The 17725-nt window shown below is 44.4% G+C and overlaps 1 protein-coding gene across 5 annotated transcripts; it reads left to right on the forward strand.

Annotated features, from left to right (window-relative positions):
• The first annotated feature begins 10 nt into the window (after positions 1-10).
• Positions 11-16245, forward strand: GOLGA7 (golgin A7). Of its 5 annotated transcripts, none has more exons than XM_083514492.1 (6): positions 11-93; positions 1121-1253; positions 4365-4517; positions 9532-9633; positions 11131-11193; positions 14931-16245. In XM_083514492.1, exons 1-5 carry the CDS (start codon positions 77-79, stop codon positions 11176-11178), a joined length of 453 nt encoding a protein of 150 aa, XP_083370618.1. In that variant the 5' UTR covers positions 11-76; the 3' UTR covers positions 11179-11193; positions 14931-16245. The 5 variants fall into 5 exon arrangements, with proteins under 5 accessions (XP_083370618.1, XP_083370619.1, XP_083370622.1 ...); XM_083514493.1 differs by having other exon boundaries at positions 85-159; XM_083514496.1 differs by lacking the exon at positions 11-93 and adding an exon at positions 117-159 and having other exon boundaries at positions 1130-1253.
• The last annotated feature ends 1480 nt before the right edge of the window (positions 16246-17725 follow it).

Genomic DNA, 17725 nt, shown 5'->3' on the forward strand with positions numbered 1-17725 from the left:
CCTTTGCGTCTCTCTATGGCGCAGCGCGGCCCGCCGCTTTCCGGCCCGGCTCGGGCTCCGTCGTGACCGCGGGGAGATGGCTTTACGGCAGCCGTAAGTGAGGGCGTTGGGCGCGCGACGGAAGCTGGCCGTGGCGGCGGAGGGGCTCCGGCTCTGCCCGTGAGAGAGGAGCGGGAGGGGCCGGGGGGGTGGAATTGGCGGCGGAGACCCCAGAGGTCATCTAGCCCAGCCCCGCGCCCGCCCGCCCGCCCGGGGAGACTCCTCCGCGGCGCGGCGCCCTCGGCCTCGGGAGGGGCTCTTGCCAGGGCCGCTTCGGGCGGCTCCCGCTTCCCGGGCTGGGCGGGTGCGAAGGCGACTCCAGGGGACTCGGCAAGCCCAAAGGATAAACTAGGGTGGCATTGGTTTTGAAAAAGGAAGGGCTGCAAAAACTGTGTGGCGAACAGAAAACACACCTTCCATGTCCGGGGGGTGTGTTCTTTAAAAAGACATGGTTTTTCAGAGAGGGAGGTGTGATGGGTTGCCCTCCCGGAGAGCATGAAATGAGGGCGTTGGGGTGTAACTTGAGTTAGTTTTCAGAGGAAAAGGGCCTTGGAGAATTGGTGTAGATCCCAGGGAGGCTTAAAGGCCTGTCCTTCTGTGTATTAGATTGCAAAACAGCAATCTGCATGAAGATAATTACCCCGGCTGCTTGAAGTCACAGTAACTTTAACCTTGTTGCCACACAGATCAAGTGTCTGTCCTTTTTTAAACTAAGGGATTGGTACCTCTGGTATGTAGGACACGTACATGGGCCCGTTGTTCATCACAATGGTCACCCTTGTGTACGGAACCAGTGAGTTGGTCACATGCAAGTGCTCCTGATGAATAAGGGGCAGATCCTGTGAAACACAGTCGGTGAGACTTCACTCCCTAAAGAGCACCCCTGGGTGGCAGTTTGGAGTGGGAGACCAGCTGGAATTTGAGCAGAGGCAAAGGTTAAGGGGGGGGGTGAAGGGAAGGGATGACTGATCTGGCTGGAATTTGATGGAGGCTGAAAGGCTGTGGAAGGAAAGTGGGTGCCTGTCTTGATGAGGAGCCCCCTCACCAGCCCTGTGTATGTTCTCTTTCCTCCCACCTCTAGACTGGCCAGTTCGAGTTGCGAGATGAGACCGCAGCAGCCGCCTGTTGCCAGCAAGGTCTTTGTCCAGCGGGACTACAGCAGTGGCACCAAATGCCAGTTCCAGACCAAGTTTCCTCCAGAATTGGAGAATCGAGTAAGGGCCCCGTGCGTTCGTCGTCCCTTGCAGTCTGACACAAGTGGGGGAGAGTTGGGTTACACCCAAGTTGACATATCCAAAGTTGATAGAAAGGGTGACTTTTCCACAGTAATGTTCATGATTCCAGTTTAAGTAATAATATAAAAACTGGAACATTCAAATTTATAAAATTAAATGTGCACAGCAGCTAAAAGCATCCAATACAAACTTAGGTTTTGAAGTTTTGATGAAAATATACAAAGAAAAAGCAGCAATATTAAAAGCTAGGAAAACTAATTTTCCCTTCCTTTGGGAGTCCTGAAAAGCATTCTTATTCTTGTTTGGAACACAGAAGTATTTTTACACACCCGTTAACTACACACTTCATTTTTCTAAAAAAAATGCCTCAAATTGGACCCACCAATTCCCGGTCAGAGTCTAGGATATCAGCTGTGTATGGTCTTTGGAGGGGTGGCAATCTGCCTTACTGTTTTTGTTTGCTTTCTAAAGTTCTGGCTGGCAAACAGGGACCAGATTTTAAATTAAGTGTGGGTGAAAGGGTCAGCGCTGCTGCCTGTGCCCAGATTTGCTCCTGCTGAATCTTTTTCTGCTCTTTTTGGAAGGATTCCCAGAGAGAGAGGGAGTCAGACAGGCAAAGTCCTATCTCAGGACCAGGGTGATCTACCATCAGCTTTCCTGTGGAGAGGATCCTAGTCCCTTTTTTCTTTTGATTTTTAAATTTTTGTTTTATTTTACTTGTAAACTAGTTTGGAACGATTGTATCGTGAAAGGCAGGAGAGATAGATAGATAGATAATTGTAACCATATGTAAATAAGTACTAGTGTGAAATCAACATTTCTTTTATTTATGTTATCCCTCAATGCACATCAGCTACAGATGTGTGCAAAGTCCAAGTGATTGTGCATGGCTGAGGGCATAAACTCCTTATGTCCTTATCCTGGTGACAGTTTACATTGCTGTTACTGGGCGGGGAAGGTATTAAAAAGGCTGTGGCTCAGTATAGAAGGAGGTGCCTGAAGTGTGTGATAAAAGGTTATATCCTTGGAAATAAGTGCTATAGTGAAGTGCTCTGTGAAAAACCCTTGTAGTCCAGTTTTGCCGCTGGCTTTCAATTGCCAATTCCTTTGCTCAAGAACTAAGTGTCATTATACAGTCATACCTCGGGTTATAGATACTTCGGGTTGTGTGATTTTGAGTTGTGCACCGCGCCGAACCCGGAAGTACCGGAACGGGTTACTTCCGGGTTTTGGCACATGCTAAATTGCGCTTTGGAGGGCCGAGTTTGCCTATGCCTGGTTTAGATGATCACCCATCACATGTTCCAAACCGAAGCAAGCAAGCAGGGGAAAGTGAAAGGGTGAAGGCGCAACACTGGAAGACCACCCAATGGTCGTCCCCGGCCCCCATCACATTAACCTCAAAGTGGCTTTTTCTTCTCAGCACAGTGGACATTGTAGTCTATTCCAACAGTACAGTCATACCTCAAGTTAAATGTGCTTCAGGTTGAGCATTTTCAGGTTACGCTCCGCGGCGACCCGGAAGTAACGAAGTGTGTTACTTCCGGGTTTCGCCGCATGCGCACTCTCTCTAAATGACATCATGCACGGAAGCGGCGAATCGCAACCCGTGCACGTGCAGACGCGGGTTGCATTCGCTTCAGGATGTGAACGGGGCTCCGGAATGGATCCCGTTCGCATCCAGAGGTACCACTGTATTGTCCTGATCTTGAAGAGTTGAGGGTGTGTTCATAGAGCAGTGACACGGCAAGGGCACCACCTTCAATGAGCTTAGTTAGGTGAGACTTGAACAGGGGCTCTTAACTTACTAAATGTATACAGTTGTACCTCAGAAGTCAAACGGAATCTGTTCCGGAAGTCCGTTCAACTTCCAAAACGTTTGAAAACCAAAGTGCGGCTTCTGATTAGGAAGCCACGGAAACCCTGTCAGACGTTTGGCTTCCAAAAATAGTTTGCAAATCAAAACAGTCATTTCCGGGTTTGCTGTGTTCTGGAGCCAGAACGTTTGGGAACTAAGCTGTTCAAAAACCAAGGTACTACTGTACTGTCTTTCCTCCAGAAACTTACAACAGTGTTTTAACCTCACAAGAATCCAAGGAGTCGTCTTAAACTGCAAGAGCATCTTGCCCAAGGCGACCCAAGAGCTTAATCCTATGCACATTTCCTTGAAAGTTTTGCTGAGTTCAAATGGGGATACTTACAAATAAGCGTGTGACAGATTGCAGCCTGAGCCTTGGCTTCCTGCAACTAAACGCCAAATGGTACCAGCTCAGAAGTTAAACAAAAGGAGACAGCGACTTAGTCCAGTTTTGATGCTGTCATCCTTAATGGTGGTGATAATAATGAAGCCATTGTCTTCCACAGTGAGATCACTGCCCCTACTGCCATTTGAATTCAGTGCTTCTTTAATTTTGTTTTGTTAGTTGGTTTGTATCCAAAATGGATTTGAAAGAAATTCATTTTCCAAGCCTTTTAGTGGACCTGTGCAGAGATTGTCTGAGGCCTGTTGTGGGAGTCTCCAGTCGGCTGGGAGACATGGGGTGTTCTTCACATGACAGTGTAAGTCCGGCAGGCTCATGGTGGGGGGCCCAGGTCAGCTTAGCCCTCCAGTCGCCAGAGCAAGTATAGCTGGCTGCCCCTCCCCGCTGCACAGGCCTGCCAATTAGTACAGTGATACCTCGGGTTACGTACGCTTCAGGTTACACACTCCGCTAACCCAGAAATAGTGCTTCAGGTTAAGAACTTTGCTTCAGGATAAGATCAGAAATCGTGCTCTGGCGGCGCAGCAGCAGGAGGCCCCATTAGCTAAAGTGGTGCTTCAGGTTAAGAACAGTTTCAGGTTAAGAACGGACCTCCGGAACGAATTAAGTACTTAACTTGAGGTACCACTGTATACTGCATGCAAATACTTTTTAAAGAATGCTGTTTGGGCCTGTATATAAGCTGACGTCTCCACTGGAAAACATTCACCTCTAGAAACAAAGGTTTACCTGTTACTTAGCTATCACTGCACAGAAAACCATATACGCATTGGAGTTTGCTACGTGAACCAGGTTGAATGCCTTCTGCTAAATGTGATGCCTTTTTCAGGTCGACAGGCAGCAGTTTGAAGAAACAGTGCGAACTCTAAACAATCTTTATGCAGAAGCAGAGAAGCTTGGGAGCCAATCTTACCTTGAAGGGTGCCTGGCCTGCTTGACTGCCTACACTATATTCTTGTGCATGGAAACACATTATGAAAAGGTACATTGAGTTACTGCGACCTCTGGAAAGGGCAGCGTGCAACATGGGCAAGCTGGAGTTGTCAGTGGCAGAAAGTAATTCCACAAAAACAGGCACGTTAGTCTCTTGCAGCAGTGAAGGCCAGTGGCACCATTCTGTCCCCAGGAGTAAACTTTGCTCTCACTTTCTGGTAAGAGTTTAGGGTGCTTGCCTGCCTGTCTGCCTGCCTGCCTTTAACAAAGGAAAGCACTGGGAAACAGCAGCAGTTCCCTCTGCTAGTTGGCTTTCTGGCCCCAGCTGAATTTTCAGGATAGTTTTCATAAATGGGTGGATGCATTTCCCTCCCATCAATCACTTTCTTGACATTATAAAGGCTATCCAACTGTCTCTTGGCCAGACAGTCCTGAATAAGAGGTGCTTTGCTTTCTCTCCTAAGCCAGCATGACATATTTATTTAGTTCTCCAGAGTCCATTTCCTCTCACCATGGTGCTTCTGTTTCTGAGATTATGTAATCTGGATTTGGTGCCTTTGTTACTTGCTTTTTGAGGTTACTCAGAATGCATTTATAATATACTGGCTTTCAAGAAAGGACACTCAAGGTATTTAGATCTAACCACAGTAAATATCCAAGTTGACTTTTAAAGTTTGCTGTGCTTGACTTAGAATAAAAGCACCATTTCCAAAGACCATAAAGGGTAAAGGGACCCCCGACCGTTAGTTCTAGTCGTGACCGGCTCCGGGGGTTGCGGCGCTCATCTCGCTTTATTGGCCGAGGGAGCCGGCATACAGCTTCCGGGTCATGTGGCCAGCATGACTAAGCTGCTTCTGGCGAACCAGAGCAGCGCACGGAAACACTGTTTACCTTCCCGCCAGAGCGGTACCTATTTATCTACTTGCACTTTGACGTGCTTTCAAACTGCTAGGTTGGCAGAAGCTGGGACCGAGCAACGGGAGCTCACCCCATCGTGGGGATTCAAACTGCTGACCTAGACGTAGAATAAAAGCACACTTTCCAAAGACCATACTTGAGTTAAATGCTTTTTTCTGTAAACGAATTATTTACTAATGCTTCAAAAGAGCAATAAATATTGTTGGCAGTTAGTTATTATCTGGATAACCTTGGCCTATGTTTCTTTAAATTTTCAGATTTTTCCACTGGTCCTGGCATTCAGGATGCATTGAAGCTGTTCAGTTATTTAATAAAACTGCATAGTTGGATCAAGCTGCTTAACATGTTACAGATAAGTTAGGAGGCAAATTTGAAACGCAAAACAATAATTTTGTGTTTCTATATGTCATCTATAAGCAGTATAAAATGTACCAGCTAACTAAACAGCAGAGCAAGACGTGGTTGCCTATGCAGCTGGCTATTTATGCAGTAGTTGCCCTGATATTCAAAGCACTTTACTTTCATTATCCTGATGATCTGCCCAACAATCTGTAGGGTCAGCCATTACTGCTGGGACTGAGGCAAGGTACTTCCTTGATCATGAGACTCTGCAAACAGGCCAGCACCACCTTTGTTTTCTTTCTTTCTTTCTTTCTTTCTTTCTTTCTTTCTTTCTTTCTTTTGGTTTAATATTTTTATTAATTTTCACACACAAAAACTAAATCATTACATTAAAGAAAAAAAATAAAATGAGACATTTAAAACAACTGTATACACAATCAATATTAAATCCACATTATGGGATTACTTGAATCCCCCGACTTGGTTCCTTTGTATTATCTTCATTCATGCATGTCAAAAAAATAATAATCTTTATCTCTAATTAACTCTAACTTTAAACATTGTCTATAACATTACAAGTCATAGAATCCTAGAGTTGGAAGAGACCACAAGGGCCATCGAGTCCAACCCCCTGCCAAGCAGGAAACACCATCAGAGCACTCCTGACATATGGTTGTCAAGCCTCTGCTTAAAGACCTCCAAAGGAGGAGACTCCACCACACTCCTTGGCAGCAAATTCCACTGTCGAACAGCTCTTACTGTCAGGAAGTTCTTCCTAATGTTTAGGTGGAATCTTCTTTCTTGTAGTTTGGATCCATTGCTCCATGTCCGCTTCTCTGGAGCAGCAGAAAACAGCCTTTCTCCCTCCTCTATGTGACATCCTTTTATATATTTGAACATGGCTATCATATCACCCCTTAACCTCCTCTTCTCCAGGCTAAACATGCCCAGCTCCCTTAGCTGTTCCTCATAAGGCATGGTTTCCAGGCCTTTGACCATTTTGGTTGCCCTCCTCTGGACACGTTCCAGTTTGTCAGTGTCCTTCTTGAACTGTGGTGCCCAGAACTGGACACAGTACTCCAGGTGAGGTCTGACCAGAGCAGAATACAGTGGCACTATTACTTCCCTTGATCTAGATGCTATACTCCTATTGATGCAGCCCAGAATTGCATTGGCTTTTTTAGCTGCCGCGTCACACTGTTTGCTCATGTCAAGTTTGTGGTCAACCAAGACTCCTAGATTTTTAAAATCCTGCTAACGTATTAACTTGCATACATTGCTTTTGTAAATATGCAATAAATATTTCCCATTCTTTTTTATATTTGTTGTCATCTTGATCGCTAAGTTTCCCAGTTAATTTATCCATTTCCGCATACTCCATTGACTTAGTTTGCCAATCTTCCTTGGTGGGGACTTCTTCTTTCCAGTGTTGGGCTAGCAGTATCCGGACAGCCATTGCTCCATACATGAACAAATTCTTGTATTCTTTACGTAAATCCATTCCTGTAATACCTAATAGGAAAGTTTCTGGTTTTTTAACAAAGGTTATTTTTATTTTTTCCCCAATTCATTATATATCATTTCCCAATTTTTAAAATAACTTTACATTGTCACCACATATGAAAAAACGTACCTTCTACTTCTTTACATTTCCAACACTTACTTTCTCTTGTTTTATACATTTTGGCCAATTTAACCGGTGTTAAATACCACCTATAGATCATGTAATTCTCTTTAAGTAAGGTACAGGCTGTGAATTTTATATCATTCTTCCATAGTCTTTCCCAATCTGTCATCTGAATATTATGTCCCACGTCTTTTACCCACTTTATCGTAACACACTTGACCTCTTCATCCTTAGTTTCCCATTCCAACAAGTTACACATTTTTGATAATAATTTAGTACCACTTTCTATTATTTCTCTCTGGAAATTTGAGATTTCATTGGTGAATCCTTTCTTTTTATCATTTTTGAATACTTCATTTAACTGAAAATATTGTTACCAGTTTGTTACCTTTCCTCTTCTTGAAATTCCTTCAATTTTAATTGGTTATTCATTTCTGTTAACAGCTCTCTATGTTGCCCAATTAGGTTTCATATTTAATTTTTTTCATGGATATTGCTTCCAGTGGGGAAAGCCACCATGGTGTTTTTGTTCTAGCAAATCTTTATATTTTTCCCAAACTTTAAAATCGCAATTTTTATTATATGAGTCTGGAAGTTTTTATGTACTTTTGCCTTCTGATACCACAAGTACACATGCCATCCAAATTTAGTATCATGTCCTTCTAAAACTAATAAATCTGCATTTTTTAAATATTATCCAATTCCGGATCCAGCATATGCAAGAAGCTTCATAATATAATTTTAAATCTGGTAAGGAGAAGGCACCTCTTTCCTTAAGATCTGTTAATAATTTATATTTTATCCTTGGCTTCTTTCGTCACCAGATAAATACCTTTGAAATACCTTCTACCACTCTTTGAAGCAGCTCACATTGCTTGTCACTGGGATTGATTGAAACAGAAATAACATTTCCTTTTTTTAAAAAAAATAATTTTTATTAACCGACCAATCAAATCACATCACATCACATAAATTCCGACTTACAAAGCCGAATTTTAAATTTTTGTTGGGGGGACCCATATTTCAAGTTACGAAGGGGGGTTCCGATCATCTTCTTGCTGCTGCGTTAATATCCACAAATCTGTCCAAATAATGTTCATAATTCTATCTAGTCTTATCTTGCTGTTTCCACATCTCATCTTGTTCGTATATTTTTCTTTTTTTCTTTATGATCTCTTCTGATAATCTCCTTAAGCAGGTAAACACCAATTATAATCCTGTGTGAATTTTTCCGTTCGTCCAATCATCATATCAAGATGGTTTCCATATATCATCACTTTCATAAATAACAGCACTCTTTCCATCATTAATCTCGCAAATCTGTCACTCTTTAGTACCTCTGAGGAGGCTTACCCACAATATGAAAACAAATCTACTCCTCCTCCCAGACATAAGTCTTTCGACAGAACTTGCCAAAATGGCGACACTATTTTTTGCTGCGTCATTCCAAAGCTCTTACGCTTTCCACAATCTTCTTGAAACATGCTTTGGTTAGAAAATTATCTCCACACAGTCTTAAATCCACAGCTTAAGTCATTTAAACGGCATTTCTGACTTGTGATTTGGGGGGGGGGGGATTCTTGATTAATCGCATAGAGAAAAGAAAGGAAAGTTTTTCCCCCTCCCCCATCCAGTCCCGTTGCCGAACATACCGAGCCTTGGTGTGTCTTCTCATGATTTATTATTGTTCCTCCAACCCGTCTTGTTTCTCAGAGATCTCTTTGGTTAGCAGTCTTTACTCCCCATTCTTCCTTGAAATATGTGCATTAGCTTCCTCCTAATTGTTTGAAGTTGCTGCAGCTAGAGGCGCGGATTAGAGACAGCGTCCAGGAGCGTCGAGATCCGCACAAAGGCTTTCTGCCTAGTGCCCCCACCCCCTCAAATTCGGGGGTGGTATAGGGCACAGCAGGCAAGGGCAGTCCCCCCCCCACACACTTGGGGGGCCCGAGAGGCTGTTTACTCCCATCACAGCCTCTTAATTACCTCATGTGGGTCGGAGAGATGTTATTGTCAGCCATCTTCCGATGCACCCCTAGTGCCCCCCCCCCAGAAATAACATTTCCTACAGGCACTTGTAAAAGGACTTTACTACTTTAAACATGGTTTTGCAAACATAGTTTTGGGAAGCAGATTGGATGCAAATGCTACAGGAACGTTTGTCTCTTCTTTCCCCAAGGTTCTGAAGAAGATTGCCAAGTACATTCAGGAACAGAATGAGAAGATCTATGCCCCACAGGGCATCCTCCTGACGGACCCCATTGAGAGAGGGCTCAGAGTTGTATCTTTTTCTGTGGCTTCCTAACCTTTTGTGCTCTGGTAGCTCTCATATCTGTTTGTGCCTTTGTGAACCAATAAAACAGCCTGTGGCCATTAAACAAACAAATCCTGCTGGGATTAAATTAGTATTTTACAGTGGTGCCCCGCAAGACAAATGCCTCGCAAGACGGAAAACCCACTAGACGAAAGGGTTTTCCGTTTTTGAGCTGCTTCGCAAGACGATTTTCCCTATGGGCTTGCTTTGCAAGACGAAAACGTCTTGCGAGTGTTCCGATTTTTTTTCGCTCCCCCCCTTTTTCTAAGCCGCTAAGCCTTTAATAGCCGCTAAACCGCTAATAGCGCTAAGCCGCTAATAGACGGAAAAACCGCTAGACGAAGAGACTCACGGAACGGATTAATTTCGTCTTGCGAGGCACCACTGTACTCCAGCTTTTGAGCAAATCTTGTTTTAGCCTTTGTTGTGTAAGCACAGCCCCTTAGCTATCTTCCCAATTAGTGTTGGCCTAGGAATTGAGAGATTCGTGCTCCTCACTCAGCCAAAAAGCTCACTAGGTAACCTTGTGCCAGTCACTCAGTCTTGGTCTTAACAGAGTTGTTGTGGGGGGAGTGGGGAAAGAACCTTGGATGAAAGGGTGGGATATGAATGGAACAAATCCCTTTCTTAGGTGTGGAAATCACTTCATACGTAATGATTGCTACTTCCGTTGAGTTTTCGCTTGATGGCACATGGGGTGAAGCTGGCAGGTAGAACCTTTCCATCAGTGCTGGTTAGGGAGGCTGCTCCAAGCAGAAGAGAAGCATCTCTTGCTTCAGTTTCTGCAGAATTGTAGTTTGCTATGTGAGGCCTGTTACGTTGACACACCAGGAAGTGATGGGGGTGTTCTTCACAGCTTCAGGTGTACAGGCCGGTTTGCCTGGACTCTTCTTAACAGGTGTCAAAGAGTACTGGTTGGGGATCCTTGGAGGTAGGGAACAAGCTTCTTTCTGAGTGTTGCTTATCAGCTATAGCAAAAAGAGCCTTCCAAGAAGTCTTTCCCCCCATTCTGTAGATTTTGTTTCTGACAAGGGCACAGGCAACACGGGCTCTCATTGGGAGGGCAGTAAAGTGCTTTGCAGCCGCCTTTGCCTGTAAGGAGCTGTGTGTTGGCATCTCTCCTCCAGAATTCAAAGTGGGGGTGGGGAAGGGTTTATGCTAGTTCATTAATAGTATAACATTTGGAAAGAAAGAATTTGGCTGAGTCAGACTCATTGGCCCATCTAGCACAGCATTGTCTGCACTGGCTGGCAGCAGCTCTCCAGGCTTTGAGGCAGGGGACATTCCCATGGAGACCTTTGAGGACTGAGCCAGGTGTCTTCTGCAGGCAAAGCACTGAGCTGAGGTCCTTCTTGCCCCTTAAGTGCGGGTGGGGCAATATAAGATTCAGTACTTCGCTATCTTGATATTTTTACCCACATGCCTCTTCTGCAGTGTATTTTTTTTAACAGCCCTGCTGTGCAGATTGAAATTACCATTTATGAAGACAGAGGTGTGAATAGTGGGAGATAAATCCTGAGGTCCAAGGTAAGTGTTAACTGTAGATGCTGCTTTGTGATCTGCTTCTCTACAAAAGAAAACCCCACCAAAATAGTTTATTCCTACTGCTCCCACCAAAGAAAATGGTTTCTGCATTTAAAGTTCATGAGAAAAACAACCCTATACTATTGCATTATAATTGTTTCACGTAGCCCTAAATAAGTGAAAATTTTAAAAAAATGTTAAACCCCTGGAGAGCTGTTCTAGCAGCAAATGAAGGAACAAAATTGAGAGCCAGTGTGGTGTAGTGGTTAAGAGCGGTAGTCTCATAATCTGGGGAACTGGGTTCTCATCTCCGCTCCTCCACCTGCAGCTGCTGGGTGACCTTGGGCCAGTCACACTTCTCTGAAGTCTCTCAGCCCCACTCACCTCACAGAGGGTTTGTTGTGGGGGAGGAAGGGAAAGGAGAATGTTAGCCGCTTTGAGACTCCTTAAACCCAAACTCTTCTTCTTCTTCTAATGATTCTTCTAGAATTATAGAATAATTAGCCTTTATTTATTTCATCTGATTGAGTATTATCTTCTACCTATCACATTGAAAAGGAGGAATCAAGATCGGGAGGATGTGGAGGAAAGAAAAGGAGAACAGGGAGACTCACAAAACAGTGATAGCTGGTTTGGAGTAATACTGTTGTAGTCACCAAGAAGACAGAGTGCATATTAAGGTTTTTCTTTGTATGCATGTTGCTTGTTTTCAGGATGCTGGTTCTTGGGTTCTGTCACCTAGTCATCAGTTTTGAATGGAGAGTGAATTTTCCCAACAACTAGTGGGAAACCAGAATGTAACCAAGCACTGAAGGAGAAACAGAAATCCTCAGCCGCTTGGCATGAGGAGGATTTCCTTTTGGACACTTTGTCAGAAATTGCATGCTGCCTTGCAGCTCAGCCCCCCCCCCCAGTCCGCCTTGCTGGAGGGTCTGCACGGAGCAGAGGGGTCCTTCCACCTTGCCCTTGAAGACTCCATTGCCAGTTGTGGGGAAGTTTGAGCAAGGGCACCCCAGTGGGCGAGTGGAAGCTGCCACGGACAGGATCCAGTCAGCAACTCCCCCCGCCCCCCAAGAAGGTGTCTGATAGATGGACCCCACACCAGCCCGAGACTGCAAGGGGCCCCTCTGTTTCTGCCCAGGGGTTAGGATTAGCAACCTGAGTTTCAATGGCTCAGAAATGGACTGATGATAAGTCTGAGATTGAATAATACTTCCAAGAAATCAACCAATCTACATGTTGTAGATGTGGCACATCCACCTGGTACAAAGAAAGATGTTAAGAGATATTTAAGCTGGCTTTAGGACCATTGTTGAATAGCAGGCAACATGTGAAAGCAAGTGACAAGTCTGGTGAATTCACCTACTGGCAATAAAAATGCCATTATCAGGCCAAATAGGTCATTAAAGCGAACAACCTTCAATCTTTCTTGCCAGATAGGTGATTTATAATGCAAGGATCAATTTTTAGTTGATTGGTCAGTGTCTTCTATCAGCTCCTATGCTGATCAGAAAGAAGTTTCACTCATAAGCATGTGCAATTAAGAGTATTCTATTTTGATCTATCCTGCATCCTCATTACTTGGGAGAGAAAAGTGGGATGAAAACCAAATTTGGGAGTTGAAATCTACCCTCTTGTGTAGGCAGCAGCATTATTGAAAGTGAAATTCTAGATCTTTTATCATAGAATCATAGCGTTGGAAGAGACCACAAGGGCCATCGAGTCCAACCTGTCACAAGAAGGAGTGTACAGTGGTACCTCGGGTTACATACGCTTCAGGTTACATACGCTTCAGGTTACAGACTCCGCTAACCCAGAAATACTACCTCAGGTTAAGAACTTTGCTTCAGGATGAGAACAGAAATTGCGGCTGCAGCGGGAGGCCCCATTAGCTAAAGTGATGCTTCAGGTTAAGAACAGACCTCCAGAATGAATTAATTTCTTAACCCGAGGTACCACTGTAGTGCTGATGGAAGTAATTAGTTGAAATTACAGGTGATTTTCCCTATAAATATAAAAAGTTTAACCAGAAGTCATTGTTCAAATGATTAACATAGTGTAGTCCTGCTTATTGCTGCTGCTGCTCTTGTTTCGAAAGCAATTTCTGTCCAGTCTGTTGTTGGCTTCCCTGGAGGAAAATGTTGGCCCCTGACACCCTTTGGCTGCAGTATGAGTGTTGCTGGTGAGCTTAAGAATAGTGCAGCCAGTCCATTGGAAGGTCCTGCTAATCCCTGAACTCTTGAGAGGAAGCTGTCATGTTAGGCTCTTGTTTTCTGTGGCTGTAATACACCCTCTTCCCTCCATGCCGGCTGCGTTTACTGCCACATCTGTTTGGCACCCTCCATTAGATATGGCTCATTTGACAGTTGCTAGTGCTTTCCAGAATAGTTGTAGGGATTTTGAGCAATTGCATACACAAAGGACCTATGTTATTGGTGTTCAAGCCACTGTGAAATTTCTAAACCTAAGGCACATAGACTGATAGTACATTTCTGAATAGCTTCATTAACTGCAAGTGTGTTTTATTTAGCATGATGATTTGAAGCTCTCCAGTAATGTTGAGGTAGAAAAGGAGCTTTGTAGATTCTCTGGCTGCCAAAATTGTCCTTTGGTCACCTTCCTCTTCCAGCCATCTGAGGTTGGCTTCCTGTCCACGGCATTCGTCCAGAATGGTCCACAGCTGTTGAACATACACAGCAAGGATGCCATGGGGACCCTCATGACATAGGCACTCAAACGCCCCTTTGGAAATTGGCGTTTGAGTGCCTGATGCTCATCAGAATGACACAGAGCTGGTACTTTATTTATTTAGTGCAGCGAGGCTCCTCACGGGGTCTCTGCCATGGGAGCATATTCACCCAGTGCTTTTCCAGCTGCACTGGCTCCCGGTGGAGTACAGGGTCAGATTTAAGGTGCTGCTTTTGACCTTTAAAGTCCTTCACGGCCTAGGACCCTCGTACCTACGGGACCGCCTCTCCTGGTATGCCCCACAGAGAGCCTCAAGGTCCATAAATAGCAACACCCTAGAGGTCCCGGGCCCTAAGGAAGTTAGATTGGCTTCAACCAGAGCCAGGGCCTTTTCAACTCTGGCTCCGGCCTGGTGGAACGCTCTGTCTCATGAGACCAGGGCCCTGCAGGATCTGATTTCTTTCCGCAGGGCCTGTAAGACAGAGTTGTTCCGCCTGGCCTTTGGCTTGGAGCCAGTTTGATTCCCTCCCTCCCTCCCTCTTTTTCTTTTTTCTTTTCCTTCTCCTCCTGCGATGAGGCTACATTTTAATATTTTAATGTTCCATTATTTTAATGTTGTATTTTATTTTTGTTTTTAAGTTGTAATCATTCATCTTGTTTTTGTTATTGCTTGTAAGCTGCTCTGAGCCTGGCCTTGGCTGGGGAGGGCGGGGTATAAATAAAATTTATTATTATTATTATTATTATTATTATTATTATTATTATTATTATTATTTTATAAATAACCTCCAGCCAATCAGAGTCTGCTGTCACCCAGGCCAGTCAGATGGACTTCACCTGATGCAGACCACATGTAATAAAACCTTAAAGCAATTGCCCCTCTCTCTCCTGTCAGAACCACTGCTCCACAGGTTTGCAACACTGGTAACAGTACAAGGCTTCAAACCTTTAAAGTCACTGAAAATTTTACCTTCAAAACACAAACATATCTGAGAGGAAAGTGCATCAATGTTTTGTTTTAATCTGTTTAACTCAGCTCTCTTCCTTCCTAGGTTCCAGCTTTTGTTCCAGAAAGTTCCCCTACCTCCTCCATCATAACATCATTCCTTTCTTCTGCCGCCAACCCCATGGTGCCATCTACCACAAAGACTTAACTTCTCAAAATCCTACTCCTTCACAGCAAAATCCCATGGACAGGATAGCATCCATTTTGTGTCATATGGGTAAGCCAAAAGCAATGGCGTCTGCCTGGTAGCTTTAGCTTCCAGGGACCAGTTGAGCAGCCATACGAGTCAGTGGGCACAAGACCAGACTGGAGTCGGCTAAGGGCTGAGTGGCTCCTTTTGCAAGCGCTCGGATTTTGTCAGCTGTTCGGGAAGAAAGCAGCAGTGCGGCATAGGCAGCTGAATCTCCAGAAATGAGGCCCATATTTGTGAAGTGGCAGCAGGGTGTTTCTCTGCTTGTTCAGAGGAGACTTGGAACAAATACCATCTTGAGTTGAAGCCTCCTGTGGTGGTAACAGCAACAATGCAAAAAGGCTTTCATTTTTAACACTTCACCAAGAGCTAGTGCAGTCTTCGGGACACGAAGTCCTCTGCTTTCACTGTGTCTTTCAAGAGAGGAGAAGGTCAATGGTTTGTTTCGTTCAATGCGCGGAAGTGCGGCAGCCCAAATGTATGCTGTGCCAGTCAGTGTAACCACCCCCTGCTCTCCACCCCTTTTCAAGCGTTGAATATGTGAGCTAGGTAATAAATGGCTTTTTCAGTTTTGTTAGCAGTTAAAAAGTTTTAGGGCAAGCTGGTAACTTGACTAGAAATGGTGTTATGATAGCGCTTTGTTTTAGATCTCTCTCACACAGTGTGCAACTCAGCAGCCTTTAGTACTTCCACTTGCATTCAACATTCCTCTAGCAACACTTACAAAATATATAGAAGATTTTAGTCTTCTGAGTTGATACCTTCTTATGGATCAAGTGTTTTTCTCCATTCATCCAAGTGGGCCCTTGAGTAGAGGCCAGCAAGAGGTGCTCAGCCGCTTGACAGTTGCTGTCGCCTCCCATGTCCAGGAATTCAAGGCTTTGCCAAACGAGACCACCTACAAAACGGATAGAATATTTCACTTCTTGAGCAATTCAAAAAGCCAGTAGTGAATCAGGGTCTTTAGGTGGATTATTCTTCAATACCTATTTGCTGGTTTCTTTATCTTTTCCTCTAGAAGTCTGTTTAATATTTAAGTGTACAAAACACCTGTTGTTGTTTTTCTAAACTGTAACAGTGTTCTGCCTTTTGCACCCGTTACAATCAGTTTTGAGAAATATTAATGGATTGGTAACTTTTTTTCTTAAATAAATTTTGTCATTTGCTAGCACTGATCTGAATTTGGGTTTATTTTCTTCCACGAAAGTTAAACCAATGACATTGGGGGGGAAATTGAAGATCCCCTCTGCTACTCAGCCTGCCCATGGCCTTATTTGTATGTATACATTAACTTGCATGTTACAGGAATATTTGTGAAGACACATTTTTTGGGGATCTTTAATGTGAATATTATTGCACACCAAGGAAATCATTGCACTGCACTTATACATCCTCAGTTATTTGGAGGAATTAACAAAAGACAGAATCCCAATGTCAATTCAAATAAAATATTTTTATTTATTTGCAGCTAGAATGGTGTGCAGTGAGTAAAACACCTTTGCTTCTTGAAGCTCTGGATTGCAGCATTAGAGGATAGAAACATGGCTAATGATTGCAAGAAAATACCTAACCCCATATTGATTGGGCCAATAGCTTACACTTCCCTTTTTTACTATGGTAAAGAGGAGACCTGCTTCCCTCATAACTTAGTACCTTCCAGGTGTTGAGGACAACAACTCACTCTGGATTGTACCTATGGGTCCCTTCCAAACTTGTGTTCCTGCATGTGTGAAGTTGGAATCTTTTGAGAGGAAACCATTATTGAACTGATCTCACAGCCTTGTCACACAAAAGTTTGCCCCTACTTAGTTTTTTTTTATTTCAGCTAGCTATTTCAGATGGAAAAAGTTTTGCTTATGCACAATGAGTTGGAATTGGTTTCTGCTTTCCTGCAAATCAGCCAGAGATCTCCCGGTAGATCCCAAGCTAACCTGTCCTATTGTACAGCAGATTTTCTAGTTCTGACAACACAGCATGAGATGGGAGTTAAGATAAGGTTACCAGATTTTTTTCAATGAATCCGGGGACACTTTAAATAAAATAAATAAATACTATGTTTGGGACATTGATGCTGCAGCAATGGTGGTGGCAGAGGGGCGGCCGCCACCTTGACCTCAACTGCCACGTTTCCCCTTCCTCTGTGGCTTCTATCTCCTTTCTCCATGAGCCTGGGCAACCCCTGAGTTGTTGGTTCTTCGGTGGTGGTGGGGAATGGAATGTGAAAGGCAAAGGAGGGCGGAAGGCTTGGGCAGCGCGATGCCTCTCTTCCCATCGGAGCAGCCCCAATCCCATTCCTGCTTGCATGCAAGCTCTGATGGGCAGCGTGAAGCCTCCCTTCCCAGCTGAGTTGCTGGGGTCAGGGAAGGTGGAGGCAGCCCAGAAGGTGCGTCTTTGAGCCCCTGCACCCCCATCATATGGGGACCTCCGAGCAGCTCCTGAAGCCAGCCAGAGCCAACTGCTCCGGGCTGCTGAGACTGCGTTTCCCGGGGACGTTTGATGAAATCTGGGGACATTCCAGGGATGGAATTTGTCTGGGGACTTATTTGCAAATCCGGGGACTGTCCCTGGGAAACTGGGACATCTGGTAACCCTAAGTTAAAAGGTGCTGCTGGGTGTTCTCTCCCCACCCCGCCCTAGGGCAGTGACTCTTC

This window comes from Podarcis liolepis, assembly GCF_965112155.1.
Source record: "Podarcis liolepis genome assembly, chromosome: 7".
NCBI classification, from domain to species: Eukaryota; Metazoa; Chordata; class Lepidosauria; order Squamata; family Lacertidae; genus Podarcis; species Podarcis liolepis.